This window comes from Sphaerodactylus townsendi, linkage group LG14 (assembly GCF_021028975.2).
Source record: "Sphaerodactylus townsendi isolate TG3544 linkage group LG14, MPM_Stown_v2.3, whole genome shotgun sequence".
NCBI lineage: Eukaryota > Metazoa > Chordata > Lepidosauria > Squamata > Sphaerodactylidae > Sphaerodactylus > Sphaerodactylus townsendi.
In genome coordinates, this window is record NC_059438.1 from 31,607,470 (window position 1) to 31,633,143 (window position 25,674).

General features: G+C 45.5%; 1 protein-coding gene across 1 annotated transcript; it reads right to left on the reverse strand.

Annotated features, from left to right (window-relative positions):
* Nucleotides 1–17: 17 nt before the first annotated feature.
* TTC38 (tetratricopeptide repeat domain 38) lies at nucleotides 18–25,417 on the reverse strand. The gene is made up of 14 exons (XM_048516036.1): nucleotides 25,309–25,417; nucleotides 21,906–21,983; nucleotides 20,116–20,197; nucleotides 17,807–17,978; nucleotides 14,781–14,954; nucleotides 12,803–12,878; nucleotides 11,903–12,022; nucleotides 10,679–10,738; nucleotides 8,708–8,746; nucleotides 7,132–7,213; nucleotides 5,355–5,520; nucleotides 4,985–5,144; nucleotides 2,953–3,026; nucleotides 18–1,766 (listed from the first exon to the last, which is right to left on the reverse strand). Exons 1-14 carry the CDS (start codon nucleotides 25,330–25,332, stop codon nucleotides 1,673–1,675), a joined length of 1,401 nt encoding a protein of 466 aa, XP_048371993.1. The 5' UTR covers nucleotides 25,333–25,417; the 3' UTR covers nucleotides 18–1,672.
* Between the last annotated feature and the right edge of the window lie 257 nt (nucleotides 25,418–25,674).

Below are 25,674 nucleotides of genomic sequence, written 5' to 3' on the forward strand. Positions count from 1 at the left end.
CACACAGACACGGATTATAAAGATTTGCACATGTGTATAATCATCCTGAGTTTTAAGAAAACATTAACATATACATAGACCTGTCGAACCAAACACAATCACGTGGTCACTTTATCCATTCTTCTTGCACTGTGGTTAGTGTGCCAGATGTAACAATTTCCTGTGGAAAAATTCCTCTTCACCCTTGGGTTGTATTGGCCTGTCTCCGCCTCTTCTCCTGTCCATCAGGGTCTGTTCCCAACTCCTCTGGATCTCTCAACTGTCCCGTATTCAGCTGTTCTGCTTGCCCCTTCCAATTCAAGGAGGCAAGCATCCCGCCTTAAAGGCAGGCAATCGAAGGAAGCCATCTTCCCCCTACTTCAAAAGAACCATCAGTTGTTAACACATAATTTAAAAATATATATATCAATATGGATCCAATCCCTTCCACATACCCTGTCCTGGAGAAAGTACCCTCAGGTAGAAATAGATCTGTGGATATTTAATCCTGGAGTTAGAAAGCATTTATTCACACACAGTGGCCACAAGGAAATGACGAGTTCCACAGATGAACAGGAATATCTAAAACAGCACACAGTTGCCCTAACCTACACAGCCCAGGCTATCAGACCTTGGAAGCTAAGCAGGGTTAGCCCTGGTGAGTACTTGGATGGGAGACCACCAAGGAATACCATGGTCCTGATGTAGAGGCAGGCAATGCTAAACCATTCCCAACCAGTTGCATAGCTACCATGGGGTAGGGGGCGCTCCACCCTGGGCGTGCGCTATTGGTGTCACGGGGGCAGAAAATAGCCCTCCCCCCCACAACCCTCCAGGCCCCCCCAGGCCTCCCCAGGCCCGGCAGAAGCCCGGAGCAGCCTAGCGGGCCCAGCCAAGCTGATTTTTCAGCCAGCTGTTCTTTTCAGGCAGCTGAACTAAGGTAATTGGGGGGGGGGCAGGGGCGGGGCTCACACACCCCTCCGCCTTCCCCCCTTGCCCTGCCCCCCAGGCTCGGCAGAAGCCTGGAGCAGCCTGGCAGGTCCAGCTGCTCTTTGCAGCTGGCTGAACTAAGGTAAGTGGGGGCGAGGCCTGTGGGGGGCGGAGCCCGGACACCATTTTGCCACGGGCACCATTTGCTACGTCTCTGCTTCCAACTGCCTCTTGACTTGAAAACCACACTGTAAATCAGCTGTAACCTGAAGGCAAAAAAAAAAGTGTTTCTAGGAATCGCAAGGCAAAACTGTTCAAAATACATTCATTGTTAAGGCTGCTTGTATATCCCAGTGGATCATAACTACGTTCCATACGTCCACACCACATTCAACGCCTTGCTCATCCCCAGTAATCCTAGTATCAAACAACCTCCACTAGAGTTTTAGAATATCGGAATCCAGCAAGGGTGTCTTCTTTCAGGCAGTCAGTTAGCTCACATTCCTCTTTACATTCTCCAGACGAGTAAAGAGAGCATTTGATTTTGAACAAACTGTTTAAAGCAATGCAAGAATAAGAAGTACACCAGAAAGTGCAGGAGTGGAAAGGAATCCCTGTAACTGCAGTTCCCAAAGGCCTAATCTATTTAAGATGTGTCTCCTTATTGCATTTAGGCAGTGATTATGGCTTACAGCCCTAACAGGAAAAAGATCCTTATTAAGAATGCCAATTAGAAACTTTTGGAACAACCACGGTCCATGTTTTATCCCAAGGCATGAACAGCTGTGGCTTTCCGCATGAGTCGCTCGGTCATCGGTGCGTTTGGCCTAAGTTCTTCACGTTCTATCAGGAGGCATCTAAAGGAAAGAAAGGGGGGAAATGAGAACACTGTGTTGCTTCTTTCAGTTGCAGCAGTCAAACGTCCATAGAAGTGATTGCCCTATTGTAATTAAACAGATTGCAGTGTTTCCTCGTGTTTCTCTGTTGACACGCAAGGAGCCATTCACTGCCTGGCCCGCATTGGCTTGCTGAAGTCTCAAAGGCCTCTGTTTTTCCTAATTTTCCCCTGCTGTGCAGCAGACACCTGATGCATAGGGAGAAGAGCGTAGGACCACAGGGAGAAGAAGAGCAAACGTGTTAGGATCCCTACCCTAGTGCTTTTGCAGAATGTCTAGTGGCAACTGGAATACCTAAAGTGGCACACAGATGCCCTGACCTGCATAGGTGCCCTCACCCGAGCATTTATTTCCTAGCCCGTCAGGAATTGAGATTGGCTTTTATGTTCAATTTGACAAGAAGCTCTTGTATACAATAATTCATCCTGCCTAGAAACCACATAATTCCTCCGGTTCCTTCATTCTCCAAGGAGCAACGACTTTCTCCTTTGCCTCCAAATATAATATTCTTTTGGAGGGGGAGTGGCTGCACAAGGCAATTAAAAAAAACACCTTTGGCGGCCACTAGCCAAAGACTGAGAACTATAACAACAGGCAAGGTTCAAACATCACACAAAGGAGATAGGATTGGTCCAAATTGCCTATGTCACGTCTACCTCCAAAGGGTTCTCAGATTCAAAGTCTGGAAAGATTAGAGGAGAAACATCAGTTCAGTGACTTATGACAGGCAACTAGTCTAAGCAGAACCTTGCCGTCTCAATAAGGGAAAATGTATATGGGCATCACTAGACACCAATGTCATGAACAAACACACAGCGGCAACACCTGTTGGGTAAGGGGCTTAAGATGGCCAGAGATATTGGTCGCACACAGTGGTGGGATCCAAAAATTTTAATAACAGGTTCCGATGGTGGTGGGATTCAAACAGTGGCGCCGCCCACACATACACCTCCAGTCCCTATTGGGCAGGGAGGTTGCTTTAGTAGTCCCCTTCTCGCACCGAAAATTAGTAACCACTTCTAGAGAAGTGGTGAGAACTGGTTGGGTTCCACCTCTGGTCGCACACCATTTGTGTTCATGAATCAGCCCCTGCCTTTTAAGCTGAGCAAAATCCAGAAGTCATTTTCAGAAAGAAGAGATCGCTCACCGAGCAAGTTTCTGGTTAGCTTTGGATTTACAGTTTAAAGCGGCATGGATGAGCAGCTGGGCAAAAACATCTCTCTGAGGGAGAAATTCAAGACACAAATGTTATTGCTTCGTAAGAAGAGATGAAGGGGCAGAAAAAAATCTTGATTATCAGTTATATAAACATCCAGGCGGGAAAGATTTGCTTCTGAGTCCACCCGACCCCATCAAGAGTTAATTTGGCTATCACTTTAAACCTCTGCAGAAGAACAAGAAATCAGTATTATAGGTATTTAGGTTGTAGGGCTCGGTTGTGGTTTAAAGATTTTCGATAATGTAGAGCCTGTGAAGGCACTTTCAGAGATCTCTCTGAAGATGCCAGCCAGCGGCAGGCTTAAACGTCAGGAGAGAATGCTGCTAGAACACGGCATTACAGCCCGGAAACCACACAGCACCCAAGTGATTCCGGCCGTGAAAGGCTTCGACAATACATAGGCAAAATTGTTAGAGAAGGACAGTTTGGATTTATATACCCTGCTTTTCTCAACTCTAAGGAGTCTTAAAGCAGCTTACAAACTCCTTCCCTTCCTCTCCCCACACCAGAGGGGCTTTCGAGAGTTCTGAATCCTACTGTACTTAGTCCGTCACCCAGAGGGGCTCATGCTTAGGGACGGGCCATCAAACCAGGTTCTCCAGATCAGTTTTCCACTGGGCTGATTCTAAAAGCTTACTGGAGACTGACAAGGAAGCCTAATTCTCTGCACTACAACAAGCCCAGGGGTCACGCTGATTTGTGACTATAGTCTGTCTCAGAAAAAGATGTTAGTAGAGTTGTTAGCAGAGTCGTATATTCCTCCGCCGCAAAACTCAACATGCCGGAACTTCTTTGTTGTAGAATGCGCGACTTGGATCCTAGTGCCTACCTAGCCCTGCACGTAAAAATGAAGGATAATTCTCATATTCGTTCAGGACTATATTCTAATGTGGAAGCATACGGTTTTCTCGACTGCTGCACCTCAACTGACCATACTAACATCTTTTTCTGTGGCAGAGTACAGGACTGGTCATTTTCCACATAGCTGGTTCAGGACTTTCAGTGTAAGTGTAACCCCCATGACCAGAATGGGTTGACCCAGAAAGGGGTGGAGACTCAAAGCAGCAAGAGGCTGCAGCAGACCTCATGTAGTTTGGAGGAGACAAGGCTACCAGACTCGGACCTTGATTTCTATAAGCCCTTAACACCTTGTTAAGGTAACTGCAATGTTGTTGGGAACTACTGGGAAGGCAGTTGTTTGTTTTTGCTATGTTGTAAATGTTGGAGTTTATTGTTTCAGGGTTTCTTTTGTGGTTGTAATGGGTGAGAGTTCTCCTGTAAACCTTCATCATGTTGAATCCTGTTCACCAAGCCCTTGGAGTCTTCAGGAGCCAACCCATTTGCAAAGGAGAATTGGACTTGGCAGTATCAGTAGACTGTAAATATAAGGACTTGAAAATGTAACCTGAACAGGACCTTGAAGTGTGATGTTAAATGTTGATGTCATATGTTAAGAAAGTAAACCATTTTGTTTTTAAAAAATTGTTGTTGCAAACTCATCCCAAGTTCTGCCCCACAGAACCCACAGTTAGAGGTTACATAAGGATTTGGTTTTCCTTTACCAGCTTCACTGGAGCTTGACCTTCTGAGGAGCAGCTGCCGTTAAAGGCCGCAGCAAAAACAACCACTGTACCAGTTCCCTTCCCATTCTCACTCACTATTCTGGAGAAAAGAAAAAACAGGGGAAAATAAACCTGCTTGAATGAAGAAGATGGAAGAGGCTCGAAAAAGGTAGCAGAACCTTTTCAGATCTCCTTCCGCCCAACTGGAATCTCCCCTCACTCGATGGTCCAAGTTAAAAGATATTTGTACGGTCCTGCCAGAGATGGAAGTGGAAGGAGAGACTGGAAGATGGATAAAAGGTGTCCCAGGAAAGCTGTGCCTTCACCATGACCTCCAGCTTTCCTGGGCCACCAACCAAGCCAGCCAAATCTCCATTTTAAAAGCCCTGCCCTCTCACCTGAGCATTGCTTCCCCCTATCTCAACCAGCCGGTAGCGAATGGGGTACAGCAACTCCACTGCCTTGTCAAAGTTGCCATTCTCAAACTCTACGAATGCTTGCAACAGAGGAAGGCCCAGCCTTGGAGCCAGGTTTAGTATATAGTCTTCACCAGGCGCCCTGGAGAAGAGAAAAGAGAGGCAGAAGTTACAACGACCAACCACAACCCTGGATGCAGTTGCAACAAGAATGAGGCAGAAAACTAGAACTAGACTCTTTCAAAGAAACACCAAGGAAAAAGAACAATAAATCTGTATTCACCAGACTAAATCTGTATTCACAGCCCAGAAAACCCACCAGAACCAATTCACAAGACTGTTTGCATCTTACTGGACCAGTTCCTGGAGAGATGTTAAGAGCTCCTGAGTAGTGTTTTGGTCCTTGGCTCCTAACGAAGCCATCAAAATGTGAGCATCATTGAAGATCAGGAGATGATCTGAGGCATGTTTCTTTGTCAGATGGTTGACTCCTTTCCACCTGTCACCCACCTTCACACCTAGGAGTCAAGTGCCACATATTTAGAACAACCAGACCGGACTTTTTACTGCAACAACAAAAACAACAGGCATACTGGAGTGCCCCTGAAGATGCCAGCCACAGATGCAGGTGAAACGTCAGGAGAAAATGCTACTGGAACATGGCCATACAGGCCAGAAACCCCACAACACCCCAGTGATTCTGGCTGTGAAAGCTTTCGACAATACAACAGGCATATTTCTTATATTTCTAGGCAACTACCTGGGAGTAGGTCTGGCTGAACACACTGGAACTGACTCTGTGGCACTCATACATTACATTAATCTATTGGTTATGGAATAGTTTTGAACATGTAGAAAGTTGGTCCCTTCTGCTCAGGCAACAGAAATGGGTTGAATGAAGCCATGCTTCCTGTCTCGCCGCTCAAGTGGCAGCAGCAGGAGCCATCCAGGATCGCTGGGAACCTGGTAACAGGATGCGGAATGTTTTGCACAGGAAATACTTTGTTTCCCTGCGAAATGGGCATTCAAGAATTCCCCCACACACACACACACAAGTATATCAGCACAAAATGGTGGCCGCCTAGAGAATCCACTCCAATGGTGGCTGCCTACAGAATCCACCATAATGGTGGACAAAAGTGTGGGGGAATAGAAATAGAAACTGGATGGAAATACACACACCACTCGGTTCTTGGGCTGCTCGTCAGATCTCCCATAGAGCAGGTTTCCACCTGAAGAGCCGTCTGACAGGGAAGGACCAAATGCAAAATCTGTCTTTGGGTGTGAAGGACCAAATGCAAAAATCTGTCCTCGGGTGGTTTTTCTATCAGCCCATTGGCCTTGATGCCTTGACCTCTAACCCAAAAGCACAAGCTGGGAGAATCCTTAGTCCCTTTGTCCTGTTTGATGGGCATTGCTTTTTGACCTACATGGAGGACTTCAGATTTTTCCTGCTAGCCTATTCACCTACCACGAATGAGAGAATGCAGGTGTCAACACACCAGCAGGCAAAGAACTGATCCCTCTGTGAGGGGGATATGAGGGGAGCTTTTCGAGCACCTCCTTTAGCCAAATGAAGGAGCTGCTTGTAAAGACCAGGCGGCTTGTGTGAAGGCTGATGCGGGAGGTCCTTATCACTCAGCCAACTGCTTTGTTTCCTGAATGATGATCGTGAGACACGCAAGGGGAAAGAGTTTCTGTCATGGAATGATGCTATCGCTAGAGCAGAGGGAAATCACATATGACTGTGAAAAGCATCTTTGCCTTTTGATCTCCTGGAGGGAGGTCAGGAAACTATGCAGAGGTGCCGGGATGCAACTTCAAAAGGCCTAAATTACCTGGTGGCCTGAACAGAGTTTTCCTGAGAGGGGGAAAACAAAGGATTTTAGATTCCATCTCAGGGGTTTGTCCAGAAAGGATCTCTACCAGGGCTCCTGGTGAGAGGGCAATGAACCTCTAAAAGGAACTTTCTGCTAAGGGAACTGTACTAAGATTTTGTTATTTTCGCTTGAAATAAAAAAACCTCACGAAACTTAGCAGGTTGCAGTGCTGGATGGGAAAAAGAACTCACAAGCGATTGCAAGATTGCACCCCACCATCTAGGGAAAGGTCGCGACAAGTTTCCATACCTTCTAGCTGCAGCCGATACAGCATGGAGCAATTATCGACAATATCCAGCATGGTCCCACTTGACTGGCATCTGGGACTGATCTGTAAATCACAAAACAGACAGAACTTGAGTTGGTTGTGGTGGGTTTTCGGTGTATCACAGTGGGAAGTCTGTTACACACAGCGTCCAGTGAGATGAAGATGCTAGCCACAGATGCAGGTGAACTGTTAGGAACAAGATCCACCAGACTACGGCCACACAGCCCAGAAAACCCACCACAACCAGTTGAATCCGGCCGTGAAAGCCTTCGACAATACATAGAACTTGAGTTGGCTGTATTCAAGGAAAAAGCAAGAGGGGAGAAGCAGGAAGAGAAGAAGAAGAAGAAGAAGAAGAAGAAGAAGAAGAAGAAGAAGAAGAAGAAGAAGAAGAAGAAGAAGAAGAAGAAGAAGAAGAAGAAGAAGAAGAAGAAGAAGAAGAAGAAGAAGAAGAAGAAGAAGAAGAAGAAGAAGAAGAAGAAGAAGAAGAAGAAGAAGAAGAAGAAGAAGAAGAAGAAGAATTTGGATTTATTTCAGAAACAAGAACATTTCAGGATTTTTTTTTTAAAGAGAAGTGTCTCTATCTTGGCTAATACAAAAAGCAACCGAGATTGTTTCCACGGGCTCCAATAGCTGTCTATATGGTACGCATGTGAACATGAAAATGGGTTCCTTTATAACGACTGCAACCCGCTATATATTTCCAGTGCAGAATCCACCATTACCTATTCACTATTTACTTCAGTTACACCTCACCTTTCTCCAAAGAAGTTTACGCCATTCTCCTCTCCTCCATTTTATTCCCAAAACAACATTGCGAGGTAGGCTGAGAATATGGGAGTGGCCTAAGCATATCCAAGGCAACTGGGCTTCTTTTCTTCACAGGGCCTGGCCTCCTGCTAGTCTGTGCCCCCTCCAAAGGATGATACGAAACAGCCCATCTTGGAGTTTACTGGCCAAAGAACATTAAACTGTGCAGAAGCCCCATGGGTAAATGGCGACTTATATCTAGAGCAGCACTTTCGGATATATACATGGACTATCAGTCCCATCGTTACCAGTACGTGGCTGGCAATTGACCATGCTGGCAGGGGCTGATGGGAATTGTAGTCCATAACATCTGGAGTGCCAAAGGTTCGCCACCACGGAGTTAGGCACATCCTTGACTTCCCAGGTCAAGGTTCGCTTTAACCAACCAGTCCACTGCCAACCAGTCCTCTCAGGGCAATGTCCCTGCCTCATTCCGCTTGTGTGACCCCATCAACATGCCTAAAGGGGTTCAGGTGGCTGAGAGCAACATCAGGGCTGTAAGGGGAGTCCAAAAAGTGATGCAGAGGAGCAGCTTCCTCACAAACCCCATGATTAGCAAAAGCAGAATGAATTGTTCAAAGGGTACTTCTCTGCTCAGGATGGCATTGCAAGCTATGCAAACTAAGACATTTGCATCTACAGGTCACAGCTTTCCTGGGCCCACTGCTTTAGCATCAGGTCAGAAGGCCGTCAGATAGGATGGCAGAGAACAGAGTTGTTTGACAGCAAGAAAATGCTTGCACTTACATGAGTGTCATAGATAGTCAGCGCAGCCTCGTAGTCACCCTAGGAAAGCAAAGAGAATGTAATGCTTTGGTTTTTACGGATGTGGGAATGAGAAACATGAACAAGAGCACTTTGATTCAGCCAGAGGTATATCTAGGGAAAATGTAGCTTGATGCAAAATCTGAGCCCCCTGCCCCCCTCCCCCTGGTATGGGCGGCCGCTCTCCCCCACCACAACCTAACAACTTTTTTTGCACAGGTCTTGAAGTCAGCGTATGGACCCTGGGAAAAGGAGGAAAGGTGCAAGGGTGATTTTCTGCCCCCCCCCCATGTGATTAAATGGCCACAGCCCCAGGACATTTGACCCCACAAGTCCCCCCTGGGCAGTACGCTCCTGGATTCAGCCGATCGCCACTGCCACCTACCACCCACACCAGGAATTTTGCAATTATCAAGGACTGGGATGCACTTGCAAGCAGACTACGTGAAGAGTGACAAGAATAATAAATTCAAATTCTGTTGCCACATTTTTGGATAGACTGGAAAAACAACTTGCTTTCTTGCCAAGTATGGTGTCGACAGACAATCCTCTCCATCTAAGGTTAACTGTAAAAATTGTAATTGATTACTTTAACTTCATGTACACTTCGCCTTTCTCTCCAAGGGAGAAGCTAAAGAGGCTTACATCATTCTTCTGTCCTCCATTTTATCCTCACAATAACCCTGACAGGTATGAGCTGCCAAGGTGGTCGCGGCCTTGGAAAATCATACAGTTCCTGGCACGTTGGAGTTACTGGTAGCCCACCGGCAGTGAGAGGGCCAAGCTTGGGCATGACCATTGAGCAACAATGCCACAAGGACACAAGACATCAGCGGGTGAAGCGGGTGAAGTGGAGCCATTGGGGACAGCAGATGTAGAACTCATAATTCTGACTGGAGGTAAAGGTCTTGTGAGGGAAGCCCGTGGACAACATCACTCGTTGGGTGGCTAGTGAGAGATGACCCTAGACGAATTTATCCATTGTGGGGGTTGGTGAGAGAGGTCCTCAGACAACATCATCCGCTGAAGGAGGCCCTCAGACAACATCTTCTGCTGAAGGAGCCAGTGAGAGGGGCTCCTAGATGCCATCACCTGCAAGAGGGCTACTGAATAGTTCCATCCAGTGACGTAGGTATAATTTTTTTATGGGGTGGGTTCGGGGGGTGGGGGTCATGGGGCATGGCCACTCCTCCCCAAGGCCCGCCTCCTCAGCTCTGCCCCACCTGGAGACAGAGGCTCCGTCCCCCACCAGCTGGGCTTCCAGCTGGCAGTCCCTTCTGTCCTCCCCTCTGGGGAGGCCACAAGAGACTGCCATTCCCAGCCCCGGAGAGCTGCTTTTATAAGTACTGAGGGTGGGGGCAGGGCTTGGGGAGGCGTGGACATGCCCCTAGGGGTGGGTGGAAGCATGACCCCCCCCCCCGGCCTCAGTGCTTATAAAAGCAGCTCTCCGAGGCCAGGTACATTAGTCTCTTCTCCCCTGAGGGGAGGAGGGACTGCCGGCTGGGAGCCCACCTGGTGGGGGGGGGGTGGGCGGAGCTTAGGAGCTTCAGATGTGTAATGGGGGGTTTGAACCCGGGACCCCCCCCCCCCTTACCTACATCCTTGGTTCCATCTATGTCCTTTAAGGAAGATCAAGTAGAACTAGAGGTGGGAGCCGGGTTTCACTGGTGGTGTGAAGGCCAGTGACACTGGGCATGTAGAACTAACCCACTAGGATTGTCAAGGGAGTTGGGACTAGAGGGAGAGGGGGACTTATGATCCAGAAAGGGCACCAAGCAGGGCCCTGATGGGTCATGTCTCTGCCTTTTAGTTTGTAGTAGCTAATTTGGGGGGCTAACGATAGTTATAATTGATAGTTATAGTTAGTGGTGTATTAGGGTAGTAGAAAAGTCAACCTTATTTTAAGGATTTTTGGTTACAAACACTGGCAATGTTGCAGAAACATCCACGTACCTGTTCAATAAAATACAAAGCCCAGTGCCAGTAGTTATGGCAGGAAAGCATATCACTACCCTGGTAAGAATTGAGAAAAAAAGCAAAGTTTATATTAAATTAAAGCATTGTACAATTAGAAAGCGTTCATGGGTCATTTGGAAGCAAAATACTCCATGGTGGGAAAGTTATGCAGAATCCCAATTTAATTCACTATTGTCCCGTTCCCCCCAAGTAGCATCTGATTTCGAGGACCCTACTTTAATTCTTATGAAATCAATTCTTATAACTTCCATGTTAGGCATTATTAGCCATGTTAGGCATTATTAGCCCTGATCGGAAAGAGAGGGATGAGAAAACAGTAGCTTGCACACCCAGACGACTCTATTGATAGTTTAGGTAAGCTTGGATTTCACGGCGCATAGTAAAACCTTTTATGCCCCACTTTTCCACCAGTTAAAACTAATAAACAGTTTAAACTAATGAAACAGTAATCAATCAAATTACATTCTCAGCTGCCCCTCTACGCCTGAAATCCTCAGAACAGTTTCTGAGGAGTAAGCCCTACTGAATAAAACTGGGCTTAATTCTGACCAGATCCGAATAGGACTGCCCCCTTAATGAATTTTTTTTTCAGCTCTGGATTCTAACACAGCCCAAAATCCCAAAATTGTTAAAAACACTGTTTCAGATCACAAAAGCATGATGATGGCAAGAAGTCATCAAAACACACTTAAGGATAAGCAAATCAGTCAGGTATCCTAAAAAAAGCCCTCTGAAATTGGAAAGCTCGGCCGTCTTTCTGAAAGCGTCCCAAGCAAGATGACTTAATTCCAAAAACACATCCTGTTTTTCGCCTTGAAATGCTAACATAGTGGTGCACTCGTTTCATCGGCAAAACTGAGAGAGATGAAGGAATCTCTCTTCTGTGCACAGCTTGAGGAAAACTGAGACTTCAAAAGCTTGCAGTTGAAGAATGATACAGAGGGACAGAGATGCATGATAGTTGTGACACTTGTCTGAGTTCTTGGATACCACACTCCGGAGAGGTGGAGTCACCACCTAAAAGGCCCACGCTCCTTGCATTTGCCAGATTTATATCACAAGGCCGAGACACGCCTAAGCAGAAGTTTATCTGATGCCTTTTTTTTTTTTTTTTGCAAAACAGGACACTGAAAAAAACACATTCGGTGTGTGAGAGTGCAGAGCTATGCAAGTTTTGACAGCCAGGCAAGAGGTGCTGACCTTCCAGTTGCTTTCAGTTTGCTTCATGAAGGCCAGTCCGCTCTTCAGGTCTGGTTTCATTTCATTCACGTGAGCGATGGTGTGGACGGACCACGCATCTGTCTGGTTGATAGCTAAAGCCTAAGAGGAGAAGAGTCCCCATTGCGGGAGATTAATTGAAGCGCTGCCTCCATCTTTCGTCTTCCTCAGTTTTTCATAAAAGTGTGACATACCATGTGGCTTGTTTCCCTTGGGTGGGTAAAACAGCAAGTAATATTCCCTGGAGGAATAATGGCTAGCATACCAGGAAGAGCAGGAAATAGCTCTGCCACAAAAGAAGAAGAAGAAGAAGAGTTTGGATTTATATTCCCCCTTTCTCTCCTGCAGGAGACTCAAAGGGGCTTACAATCTCCTTGCCCTTCCCCCCTCACAACAAACACCCTGTGAGGTGGGTGGGGCTGAGAGAGCTCCGAGAAGCTGTGACTAGCCAAAGGTCACCCAGCTGGCGTGTGTGGGAGTGCACAGGCTAATCTGAATTCCCCAGATAAGCCTCCACAGCTCAGGCGGCAGAGAGGGGAATCAAACCCGGTTCCTCCAGATTAGATACACGAGCTCTTAACCTCCTACGCCACTGCTGCCACAGACTAATGGCAAGAAGAACAGAATGGAAGTTGAGGGAAGAGAACAGACAGTAATTGACAGAGTGGTACAGAGAGGTGCAGTGAGCAGAGAAAGCCGGAGCAAAGTGCATTCCAGATTCTCCACTCCTAGTAGTGAACTTCTGTGAAGGTTTTAAAGAGGCTGGAAAACTGGACATTTTTTTTCAAGGGCTGGAAGTTGGTCCCAATCACCTTCCTTGCTCAGCGCTTCCACAGACAAATTGAAAATGCCAGTAGCCAGCCTTTGACTTTTTTTTTTTACCTCATAGGCAAGCTTCTCCGCACGGTCAAAGAAATTGGTTTCCATGAGCCCAAAGGAATACATGCCTTTCAGGTAACTAAGCAAAGAGTGGAAAAAAAACTTTCAGTCAGAGGATAATTAGTCTTCTAGTCTCTACAAAATAACACTAATTATGACAAATCTTAGGATTTGTGAGACAGTCTCTCTGTAAATCAGTATATTCAGGAAATCAACACTGATTATATTGAAGGCAAGTGAATAGTCAGCACAGTTATCCTTTCCACATAACCAGGGTTGTGGGTGCGGTGTCCCACACGGTCTGGAAATCTGTATAAAAAATTTTGGCCCTCCATTTGTACCAGAGAAGTAGTCTGAATTTTCTTCCTTTTATTTTAACTGTACGAAAGAAATTGTGTAAATTTATGACACTAAAAGATAAAAATATGTTGATATTATACAACACTCTCCATATATTTTAAGCATTTCTGAGTTTCTAATAATTTTCTGCGTCATCTGGGGGGCCTTCGCATATCTAAGCTTCCACTAACATTCCCAGTTAATTTCTTATGCTGACCCACAATATATCGAAACTGTGATGGGGAAAGTCATAGTGTGGGAGGGATAACTGTATAAGAACATGAGCAGGAAACTATCTTACCTCAAGCCACTTACTATCCAGCGGTATCATCTTAAGCATAGGTGTCAAACTCACAGCCCTCCAGATGTTATGGACTACAATTCCCATCATCCCCTGCCAGCATGATGCTGGCAGGGGATGATGGGAACTGTAGTCCATAACATCTGGAGGGCCGTGAGTTTGACACCTGTGATCTTAAGAATGCTTTCCTGGCAGTAAGCTCTGAATAGATTTGTAAGCACTACTCCTAAACTGGTTTATTCAATATCCTGATGGTGGTCATCAAGTTACAACTTAGGACAACCTCAAAGTGTTTTCAAGGCAAGAGACCTTCAGAGCTAGTTGCCAGTGCCTGGCTCTGCATGGCAACCATGGTAGTCTGCCCAAATATTAACCATGGCTGACCCTGTGTAGTTGCCCAGATCTTGTGAGATTGGAGCAGCAGTGGCATAGTGGTTAAGAGCAGGTGTCCTCTAATCTGGAGGAACTGGGTTTGATTCCCCGCTCTGCCGCTTGAGCTGTGGAGGCTTATCTGGGGAATTCAGATTAGCCTGTACACTCCACCAGCTGGGTGACCTTGGGCTAGTCACAGCTCTACGGAGCTCTCTCAGCCTCACTTACCTCGTGGGGTGATTGTTGTGAGGAGAGGAAGGGAAAGGAGTTTGTAAGCCCCTTTGAGTCTCTGGCTCATTCCGCACATGCAGAATAATGCACTTTCAAACTGCTTTCAGTGCTCTTTGAAGATGTGCAGAATAGCAAAATCCACTTGCAAACAGTTGCGAAAGTGGTTTGAAAACGCATTATTTTGCATGTGCGGAAGGAGAGAAACGGGGGACATAAAAACTCTTCTTCTTCTAGCCTGCGCTCTCCAGGTCAGGATATTCTGAATCCTAATGTTCATTCAGTGAAGTTTACTCCCAGAGAAGTGTTCCAAGGATGGCACTGGTAATGGTACGTGGTAGAGGGCAAATTATTCCATCAATTTTGGTTGTGAGCTTGCTGAGTGCTTCAAAACTGCCTATTTCCAATTAGGTCATTTGTTTGCTTTAATCTGTTTAATCTTGTTCACTAAACTATTATTTATGTCCTTGCAGCTTGCTGTTGCATTGTTTGTTATCTTCATCCCGTGGAGATAAGACAATTTTTTTTCATTAAATAAACACCAGAAAACACTGAAGTAACTTCTGTGAAATTCGGCTGACCGTGAAAAGGTCTTTGAGTCCTACTTATACTGATTTACAAGCCATTCTGAAGGACAACAAATTCAAGGAGGAACAATGAAATGATCCAGCACTTGCATATGTTTAAGAAAATACGATAAGCAGAACAACATGGGCAGATAGCTGCAGAAGGAAATCTTACCTGCTAAGAGGAATGTCATGAGTCCAGTGAGGATATACTCTGGCAATGGAATCTCTCATCTGTGTTTGACGCCCCAAGTAAAAATAGGTATCATGTGCAAATTTAATAGCTAACAGGTCAGTTGGGTGGTTGTGTAGAATTTGTTCCCACGTATCACAAGCTTTAGGAAGCTCCCTGCAGGGTAAAAAATCCCACAGATTATCCTTTATATTAGAATGGCTGATAGCAACTTGTGGGGTCTCCTGGAAGTATCACCTTCGTTTTCATGGTTCAGATCTAAATCTGTTTCCCGTCTGCACATTATATCATATTCTTGCTTCTACAGTTTCCTGTTCAATCTGTGTCTTTTAAAAGGGCTATTAAGGCCGTTTATATTTACTGAGAATAGCTTTAGTGCATTCATAAGAACATAAGAACAAGGCAGCTGGATCAGACCAGAGTCCATTTAGTCCAGCTCTCTGCTACTCTCAGTGACCTACCAGGTGCCTTTGGGAGCTCACATGCAGTTTGTGAAAGCAATGGCCTTCTGCGGCTGTTGCTCCCGAGCATCTGGACTGTTAAGGCATTTGCAATCTGAGATCAAAGAGGATCAGATTGGTAGCCATAAATCGACTTCTCCTCCATAAATCTGTCCAAGCCCCTTTTAAAGCTATCCAGGTTAGTGGCCATCACCACCTCCTGTGGCAGCATATTCCATATTCATTTTCTTAAAGCCCAATCCAAAGTGGGGGAATAAAGCAGCAGCCGGGGACAGCGCCACCTCCAAAGGGAGTATTGGTGGAATGGGCACCAGAGGAGAGGGAGAAACAGTTTCCTTGGGTAGGCTATTCTCCCAAATGTACACTCCTGGGAGGGAGTGTTCCTGGGTCAAAGTGCATTGGGAGCCACCTAACGTGAGCTCCACCTCTAGGAACCCCCTCCACGTTTGTGCGAGGATTTGCAGAAGTGGCCATCCACCACACAGCCCAGCCTCCAGGTTTGAGTGCTGCAGTGGCTGGTCACCAGGGTAAATTCCATGTCAATTTGCATGGTAGTGGCAGAGGCACAAACACCAATGCAATTCTTTTAATACAGCTCCAGCCCCTCCCCCCCCTTAATTACACAGTTAAAGTTAACCAGAGGTCCTTTCTCTTCTTCTTAAGAAAAGAGAGACAAATAAGAAAGGATAAGAAAACACCAATCATTGTCCTACTTTATAATTCACTGTCATGGACTCTCTGATTATCAGTATTTCTATCTAACCCTTCAATCTCGTCTTGGTTTTCATTTAACACATCTGCCTCCATTTTGAGCATTTTCAGCACTTTGACTGATAATAATGGTAGATCCATTGTAATATATCAGTAATTTAAATTTTAAAAGGAAACATTTTTGTAATCAATTTCTTCCTTTACCAACTTTCTGGTCTGAAATTAAAGTTCTTTTCTTCTTAATGTCAAGGCTGAAACAGCTTTGGCAGTTCCTGCTTATCCACTTTTAACTCTGGGTTACATATAAATATATCAAGAATATTATTTTTGCTGTTAATTTCTATGAATTTCACTAAGATATCTCTAGGGAGGTTTGTTCGTCTTATTTCTTAGTTCTCCTATTTACTTTGAAGGCCACATCTATCTTGACTTCAGTTTGGGAGTTTGATTCAAGACCGCCTTTGAACCAATCTGTTAAGAAAGTTTTCAAATCAGATCCCTCCATCTTTCCTTCAATCCCCATATTTTAAAATTAATTTTCAGGTATTTTCATTCCCAACCATATTTTCTCAGAAATTTTCATTTTCACCTTGGGTAGTGAAAGCATTTTCCAAACACTATCTTTTCAATAATTTTTCTGTGTTGTCCTTTAATTCTCCTATTTTTATATTTGTACTGTTTAAACTATTCTCTCCTTTTTTTTGCAATTTGCCCTCTCTGAGAATTTTTGATCTATTTCCAATTCCTCCCTACTTTCAAAAATATACATATCGTAATATTAGCCGACCATGACGTTTAACATCCTTGTATTCTATAGAAAAATTCCATTTTTCTCTACATTCAATAGGAGCCTCAAAGCTGTTTTTGACTAATTATAATATATTCCTCATGACTGCTTACCTATTTTAAATAAAAGGTTATGTATCACTTCCTTAAAGCAAATTTGAATATAACTGCTAACTCAGTAATCCTTCGAGTCCTAATCTAACAACAAATTGCAAACTGGAATGTCTAAGATATCTGTGTCTGGTAAGGGATAGGGAGAACTAATCCATACATTATGTAGAGAAGAAATTTTAAACAATGAAAAGCAGACTAAAGAAGCTTAGACTCTTGACAACATTTGTTTCCCTTTGCACAAAGAATTTTTTTTAAATGTACTTTATCACAAAAGTGGAAATGACTATTTGGCAAGGGATGGAAAGTCTCCAGTTTTAAAAACAAAGTAAACAGTTATATAGGAAGAAGGGGTGGAAAATAGGTATGTCTGTTCAAATCTTTACAAGAGGAATGGTTGTTGAGACAATATTTCTAGAGTACTAGAGCTCAGAAGGTAAACAATCTTTTAAAACTATTTTTATTATAGGTCTTACACTGTTCTTATGGCATATCTGAATTTTGAAATCCACTTGAATCTCAGTGAGAAAACTGGACTATAAAGAAGAAGAAGAAGAAGAAGAAGAGAAGGAGGAGTTTGGATTTATATCCCCCCTTTCTCTCCTGTAGGAGACTCAAAGGGGCTTACAAACTCCTTTCTCTTCCCCCCTCATAAAAAACACCCTGTGAGGTGGGTGGGGCAGAGAGAGCTCCGAAAAGCTGTGACTAGCCCAAGGTCACCCAGCTGGCGTGTGTGGGAGTGTACAGGCTAATCTGAATTCCCCAGATAAGCCTCCACAGCTCAGGCGGCAGAGCGGAGAATCAAACCTGGTTCCTCCAGATTAGTTACACGAGCTCTTAAACCTCCTATGCCACTGCTGCTCCATAAAATAAGTAAACAGACAGACAGACAGACAAACAAAAGCTTCCAGTCATATTTCCTACACAATAAGGACTTACCCATTAGCAAACAGCTCCAGTGCAGAAACGTGCAATTTTTCCCGCTCAGTTAACGGCTGAGATTGTGACAGCGCCAACATTTTCTTTATTTCTTTATCTAATTTTCTGTCAAGGCGCACTGAACTCCCCGTTCCAATCAGAGTCAAACCATTAGTAATCACATGCCCCATTACTGCAGGGGGAAAAAAAGACATAAAAAATCTCTAGCCAAACCACCACCTTGTTCTTTACACTCAAAAACTCAAAGCCAGAAGTCCTTGACTTTGTTGAGCTGGTCTGTCCCTGAGAATAGGTAACTGGGACAAATCAAAATGAACGCCATGGGGCAAGATCCTTTAAATCAGGGGACAGGAACCCTTTTTCTGTCGAGGGCCATTGGGTTATTTATAACATCATTCACGGGCCATTCAACATGATCAACTGAAAAATTAGCCTGCTATATTTGGCCAAACATTTCATTAACTCACCCCTAATGGGATGGCTGGAACTGTTTCTCTTTGGTGTGGCGTGTGATGTTAGCTGGTATTGATGATGCGGCTACTTGCAACTGCTTTTCCAGACCAAATGATTTCATGGGCCTTATACTGCCCGCAGACCAGACATTCCCCACCCCCACTTTAAATAAATGGCTGCCGTGAGAGATCAGCTGCTTGCTTTGGGTAGGAGAGGCAACAAAACAGCGGAATGTGGGGGTCACTTTCTCACATGCTCACCCTTCTCCCCCTCTGCTGAATAATTACAGTCACTGAACTGCATGCAGCTGCCTGCAGAGGAGCAGGATTGAGTTGCTCCCCATGGAAGTGTTGCGACTACTGGCAGTCGCAACAGTACTGCTAAGTGTTGAGTGGAAAGTGGATTGAAAGTGCATTATTCTGCATGTGCGGAAGGAGCCTGTGATGGGCTAAAGTTCTCTCAGCAGGCCGATTGTGGAGGAGTGGGAAATTGAACCCAATTTTCCAGATTACAGTCCACTGCTCCTAACCGCTTAACTACTACTCCACATCACATTAAGTGGGTGACTTTGGGCAATTCCCTCTTAGCCTAGGCTACCAAACAGGGTCATTGTGAGAACACAGGGGAGGGGGACATGTACACCAGCTTGAGTTTCTTGCAGCAGTGGTGCAGTGGTTAAGAGCAGGTGTACTTTAATCTGGAGGAACCAGGTTTAATTCCCCGCTCTGCCGCTTGAGCTGTGGAGGCTTATCTGGGGAATTCAGATTAGCCTGTGCACTCCAACACACGCCAGCTGGGTGACCTTGGGCTAGTCAGAGCTCTACGGAGCTCTTTCAGCCCCACCAACCTCACAGGATGTTTGTTGTGAGGGGGGAAAGGAAAGGAGTTTGTAAGCCCCTTTGAGTCTCCTACAGGAGAGAAGGGAGATATAAATCCAACTCTTTTCCTCCTCCTCCTCCTCCTCCTCCTCCTCCTTGAGAGGAACAGTGAAATAAGAATGTCCAGACAGAATCTCAAAAGCTTGGGGGCTCATCGACAGAAGCAGAGAGAAGAAGGAAGTGGCAAATTCTGAGCTCACTCACTTCAGACTTGAGAAGGAGTGTCAACTTTTTAAAGCTTTCTGCGATGTAGTAAACAAGTATATCAGGTTTACAGCCTTTAGTTACAGGAGTGCAAATCCAGAGCTCAAAATTCTGGCTTAGCCATGTAAGGCAAGGAGTGGAATTAAAGGCAGGCAAGGAAGCCCAAGAAGCATTGACAAGAAAGGTATCTCACAGTAAAATGCTTTGGTTGCTTCTGGGGCTGAAACAGGCACAAATAACAGGCTGAGCCTTTCCATGGATTCTACCCAAGAAACAAGGCAAGAGAACCATCGATAACAGCTGCTGCTTGCTTCCCTGCAACTCACCAGAACCTATAAGGGTGACTACAGAGGAAAGACTTTGGGATGAGCAGTTGATCAGTAGGAAAGCATCTGCCTGGAACACAGGAAACGCAAAGTTCTATTCCCAGAAGTTACCTCAGGTCTTCCCTTCTATACTATTTTCAGACAGGAACTCTGGCAAAGATAACTGAAGTTTCATAAAACATCTGAGTTTTGAAACATTTGGGGGATACGTGCACATGTCTCACTATCTTTTCTTGCCCATCCAGTCCAAAGACAAGTTCCGAACCACCGCAAGTTTCCAGTCATGCATTGTGAATATTGGTGGGTCCTGATACAAGAATCGCACGACTGATTTTTCTTCTCTTGCTCTTTTTGTGCCAAATTTTCTCGACCATATCTTACATTTCACACCACAAGAAACCAAAACTTCCACGTCAGTTGACTTCACCACATCCTAAGAGTTACTTACTAAAATTTGGATCGGCTGCTTGCAATTTTGATAGAGATCCTTCAATGCCTCCTAGAGTTTGGTCGTTTGTCCATTTTGCATACTGTAACAACAGAGAGAATGGCCCTAATTAAGAATCTAGGCAGAAAATGCATTTTTAGTTTTCAGTACGTGCAGCAACCAAAGGAAACATTCATAAGAACACTTCCCTGACTCACCAACTCTTGCACTGCACCAGATTTGATAACATCAGATCTAAATATACCAACCTACATTTTTTCTTCCAATCTGGGCTGCCTGATCTGACAAGGTTATCTCTATTGTTAAACAACTCAGACACCGGTCTTTGTGAAAAGATCGCCAATTTCACTGCGGAGATAGCTGAGAGTTCCCAGTAGAAAGTATTTGTTGTGCTCCATGTGGGGCCTTTTATCTATCATGTATCCATGCAATTGTTCCCAATTCATGTAACTTTTTTCTGACTATGCCAATAAAGGCTTATGTATGTATGTATGTATGTATGTATGTATGTATGTATGTATGTATGTATGTATGTATGTATGTATGTAGAACACTTTTCTTCTATTAAAATATTATATTACTGACAGACTTAAATTCTGCTTGTACAATCACTAGACTGCATTAGAATGTGGAATGGTAAAATATTGCCCGATCCTGTCAGATTTCAGAAGCTAAGCAAGGCTGTGGGACCACCAAGGAAGACAATAGTCCCTTCTGTGCATGTAACACAAAAGGGTTAATAAACCTGAGTTGCTTGTGTCGTTGTTTGCACGATGGGTGCAGGAGTCGTACGAGATCACTGGGATCCTGGCGTAAGGATGCGGCATCGTTCGGACAGGAAACGCTGTGTTTCTCTGTGAACTGCATATCCGAGAATCCCCCCCCCCACTTGACCATCCCCCCACACACTTATTGGCACAAAATGGCGGCTGCTTAGAGAATTTACTCTAATGGCAGCCGCCAGGAGAATCCACCATAATAGTGGATGGGAAGGGGGAAAATAGAACATTTCCTGCTTGCCGAAGTATGAACAGGCAAGCAGGAAGCATATGAAACCTTCGTTAAAGGGGGAAAGTCACTAATTTAGCAACATTCAGCAGGTTCGCACCACTTTGGCAGAAACGGTTGTTTAAATGATGCTTGTAAACAACCAGTTGTTGAATCCCACAACTGCTTTGAATGCCCCTTGCTGGGGCTGCCGTAAGTTAGTTGTAACTTGACAGCACATATATACGTAGCATGGATTAATTAAGTATGCCAACCTTTGGATTGTGTTCACAGGGTCATTTCAGATTCATCTAAAGAATTACCAGCTACTTAATGCTTATTCTATTGTGGTTAAAGTAAGGAAATTTCTTCACTTTCTATGGCTGCTCACAGAAGAATTTCCTTAAATATCCTCCTTAGACATTTTAGTTTCAAGGAAAAACAGATGCTACAACATAAAGGAAACTACAAAAGTATCACTTCAGACTCTGGGCTGGAAACTCACGGAAACACCGTACAAGAGAAAAGAACTACAATAAATAATATAAAAGTGGCCCAATTCTATTTTAGGTTCATGTATTTATCATGCTGTAGTTCAAAATGGGATGGTTAGGCATGTGAATGTCACATGAATGAGAGGAACATATTTTCTTAGGTTCCCTCTCCCTTTATGAGGAGAAAGAGGCAGTCACAGAAGACAATTCACTGGAACGGCATACAAACTGCTGTATTAACTTTTTAAAGCCTGTATTAACTTTTTAAATACTTATTAACTTCTCTAATAATCTCTACATCATTCCTACCTGAGTAAGAGCAGCATCAAACATTTTGCAAGCCTCGTTACTCGTGGTGGAAAACACAAGACCCGCATCCTGCCAAGCCTGTGGAAGACATAGGACAGAAAAAACGCTTACTAGATTTCAGAGGTAGAGAAACAGAAGGTCAGCTGAAATGTTGACGCAGGGAGGTGGATGCATGGATCTGGGTTTAAAACGGAAATGTGGTAGAAACGAAAACATACAAACATACAAACAGTGTACAAAATGGGTTATGCATAATATAGCACCGTTGCTTTCGTTGCCTTTGAACCTTGTGTAAACGTACCCTCAGAGAGCCCATGCAAATTCTACTGTTACTTCTGCAAGCCCATGAGGATTTCTCCATAACGTGAAGACGTGCCAGGAAGCTGCAGGCAATCCCAGCTCTCTGGCGTCTGCATATTTTGAGTGATACTCCAGCCAGACATATGTTTTTGTTGCATACAACGATTACAAAGGGATGCCACGTGTCCCCTTAAAACAGAGCCATTTTACCAAAGCACAGTTCCCAAGAAAAATGTCAGCTTCAGAGAAAGAGACAGCCCTATCCATGTCTATTCAGAAGCAGAGTCCACGGTATCCTACCACCATCAGAGATAACATTTGATAAGTAATGTCTGTTATGCTTTCAGCTCAATAGCTTCCATAAAACTTCCTTTTCCAAGGATGCCAAGGTGTGATATGATACCCAGTACACCCTGTACCCACTGAAGGATGCTGAGCATCGTGTGCAGAAAGAGAGGCAGCAACCCCAGATCCTGAAAGATATGTTTCCCGCCTTACTTTTATTTTAACATGTAGAATAATAATAATAATAATTTGGATTTATATCCCTTGTTTCTCTCCTGTAAGGAGATTCAAAGGGGCTTACAATCTCCTTTCCCTCCCCCCTCACAACAAACACCCTGTGAGGTAGGTGGGGCTGAGAGAGCTCCAAAGAACAGTGACTAGCCCAAGGTCACCCAGCTGGCGCGTGTTGGAGTGCACAGAATCTAGTTCACCGGATAAACTTCCACAGCTCAGGCAGCAGGGAATCAAACCTGGTTCTCCATATTAGAGTGCACCTGCTCTTAACCACTACACCACCATGGCTCTCTGACGACTTCTGGGTAAATCCAAAAATTTCACAACATGGCTGGTCCTAATTAAAAAAGTATTACATAAACCCAGGTGTTGGATTTTACTACCCTTAATGGTACCGCAAATCCATTGTCGGAGGCAACCACTTACGGTCAGCACTGAATGTCTTCTGCCACTTGGACTGATATTTTTTTTTTTACAAAACTAAGCTTTAAAGAGGTTCTTTCTATGCAGGGACAGACTGGCCATTAAGGCTACCAAAGACAATGCTGGTGGTGGGCTGATGCCTGGGGAGGGATCATCTCCCACCACGACCACCTGACCCAAAGAGAAAGGTGCCCACAAGCCCGTGCCATGAACCAGAAGCAAGCTCAGACTCACTGGGTCCTACCACACCCAGCAAAGGTTTGTACCAATCACACCCTGCCCAGCTGCACAGCTTGGCCTGGGAGGCTCTCCCTCCTATACTTTTTTTTTTGGGGGGGGGGGGGGCTTTTCCTGTCATCTCCCAGCTGCCCTTGCTTCAATGGCAAAACCAACCACTACTCCATGCAACCCAAGAATTAAAGGAGGCTTTTCAATCCTGGGTAGTTATTCCAATGGGTTTAGATTACAGCGGTGGTCTAAAACAGGCTTTTCAATCCTGTGCAGTTATTCCAGTGGGCTTGGACTAGAGAGGTGGTTAGCAACCCCTTTTCACTTGTGTACCCCCTGGCAAGCCATTTCCCTAAAATCGTACCCCCATATTAGCAAACCCATTTGTGGTTAACTGGGGACAGCAACCAGCTCACAGCGATGGACCCGGTTGCTCTCAAGGATGGCTAAACTTCCCCAGCTCACCCTTGATTCCTTCATTATATATTAGCAAACCCATGATGCAATTTTTTTCGCATAGCCCCAAAAGCTCTGGTGCATAACCCTGGGGGTAGGCGTACCCCAGATTGGGAACCACTGGACTAGAGTAACCTCTGTACAGGACTGCATTTTAATCGCTCTGCAATGCCTAGTTAACACTGCTGGGGGTTGATTCAGGAGCTTCTATCCCAAAACTGGTTCCAAAGTCCTTCAGAGAAATTCCATTACCTTTTAGCCACAAATAACTGTCCTCTCTCCCAGTAGGCTCTCATGCGTTGCTTTATTGCAGTAGGTTTTGAACTTTATCCCTTTTAAAATATGAGTTAGTACAGTGAGCTGGAGATTTGCACACAGGGGAAAGTTCACCCTGAAGTCACCCCTAGAACGAATGTTAAGTCCATGAATCTCATGCTGGCTCTCATAAGCATACGAAGGGAGTGATTGATTGTAAGCTGATTTGGGATTCTTTATGGTAGAGAAAGACAGGATGTAATAACCTACTCCTCTTGAGTGCTTGTCCTGCATACACACACATCATGTTTTAGAAAGTTTTACTGATTATTAACTGGATGGAGCTTATGTAATTTGTTATTGTGGTTTTGTATAATTTGCTCCTCTATTCAGCATTGTATGAATTTTATGTTGTACACCGCCCGGAGCCCCTCGGGGAAGGGGCGGTAAAGAAATCGAAGTAATAAATAAATAAAATAAATAACACCGTTTCTGAAAGCAAGCCTGGCCTGTTTGTCCCGGCAGATTTCACTCCCGCCCAGCTGAAGAAACCAGGTTCAGAGCAGTGGCAAACTAATCTGGAGACCCGGGTTCGATTCCCCACTCCTCCACGTGAAGCCTGCTGGAAGACCTCGGGCCAGCCACAGTACTCTCAGGACAGTCTCAGCCCAGGCAACGGCAAACGACCTCTGAACACCTCTTCCCTTGAAAACCCAACCTAACTCGCCATAAACCAGCCGGGATCCGACGAGGCGATAAACTCACTGGGCGCGCTCCTTGGAGAGGGAACACGCTGCGCTTTCGGAAGAATTGCAAGGCTAGCGGGAAAGCTTGCAAGGGGGAAACACCCGTGACCCCAGGAAAGCCGGCTGGGAGGGGAAAGGCAGCAGATCCAGAGAGCGCCCCACCCCCCAAAAAACCCCGTTCGCAGCAAACACAGCCGGCTTGCAAGCAAGAGACCTGCTCGGGGAGGCCTCGATGGAGAAGAGAGGCGCCCCAGCGCGCATGCCCTCCCAGGCCACCCGAGGGATCCAGCCGCTCTCCGGCAACGTCCAGCTTTGCTTTCCTTCCCCGAGCAACAGCCCGCAGCTGGACCGCGGAGCCAGAGGCCCCCCTGCAAGCCCCGCGCCCGATCCCGAGCTTGCAACGCGTCCTGCGCGGCGCCCCATGGCCAGCTGCGCCCCTCGCCGCGCCCGGTTGCAGCCCCCCCGACCGGCGTCACCTTGCAGTCTCTCCAGGGCGCCATGCTGGCTCGGCTGGGTCCGGGCACCGTTTGCAAAGATCCCGGCCAGCGACCTGCCCTCTCGCCCCCGGAAGAGGGAGACGCCTCCTGCCCGCCCAGCCAGAAGCGCCGAGGCCAGGAGGGCGTGGTCGGGCAAGTCCCCAGGAGTCCCGCGGGCCCCGCCGTTGCGCCGCGTCCATCCCTTTCCGCGACAGGGCATTCTCCACTGTCCACTCGCAGCGCGGTGTCATCTTGGGAGATGAAACGACAACTGCAAAGGCCCCGTTTGATTCTTTCAAGGACGTGGATGTCTCATCTTTTCTCAGAATAAGCAACAGCCCTCTTTCCTGTAAACATCCTTTGTAT

Coding starts and splice junctions, on each gene's coding strand:
- TTC38 (XM_048516036.1), bottom strand. CDS start 25,332: ATGGCGCCCTGGAGAGACTGCAAG. Junction 10,739..11,902: donor AAACTGAAAGCAACTGGAAG/GTCAGCACCTCT, acceptor AATTCTTACCAG/GGTAGTGATATGCTTTCCTG. Junction 1,767..2,952: donor GCTAACCAGAAACTTGCTCG/GTGAGCGATCTC, acceptor TCTTTCCTTTAG/ATGCCTCCTGATAGAACGTG.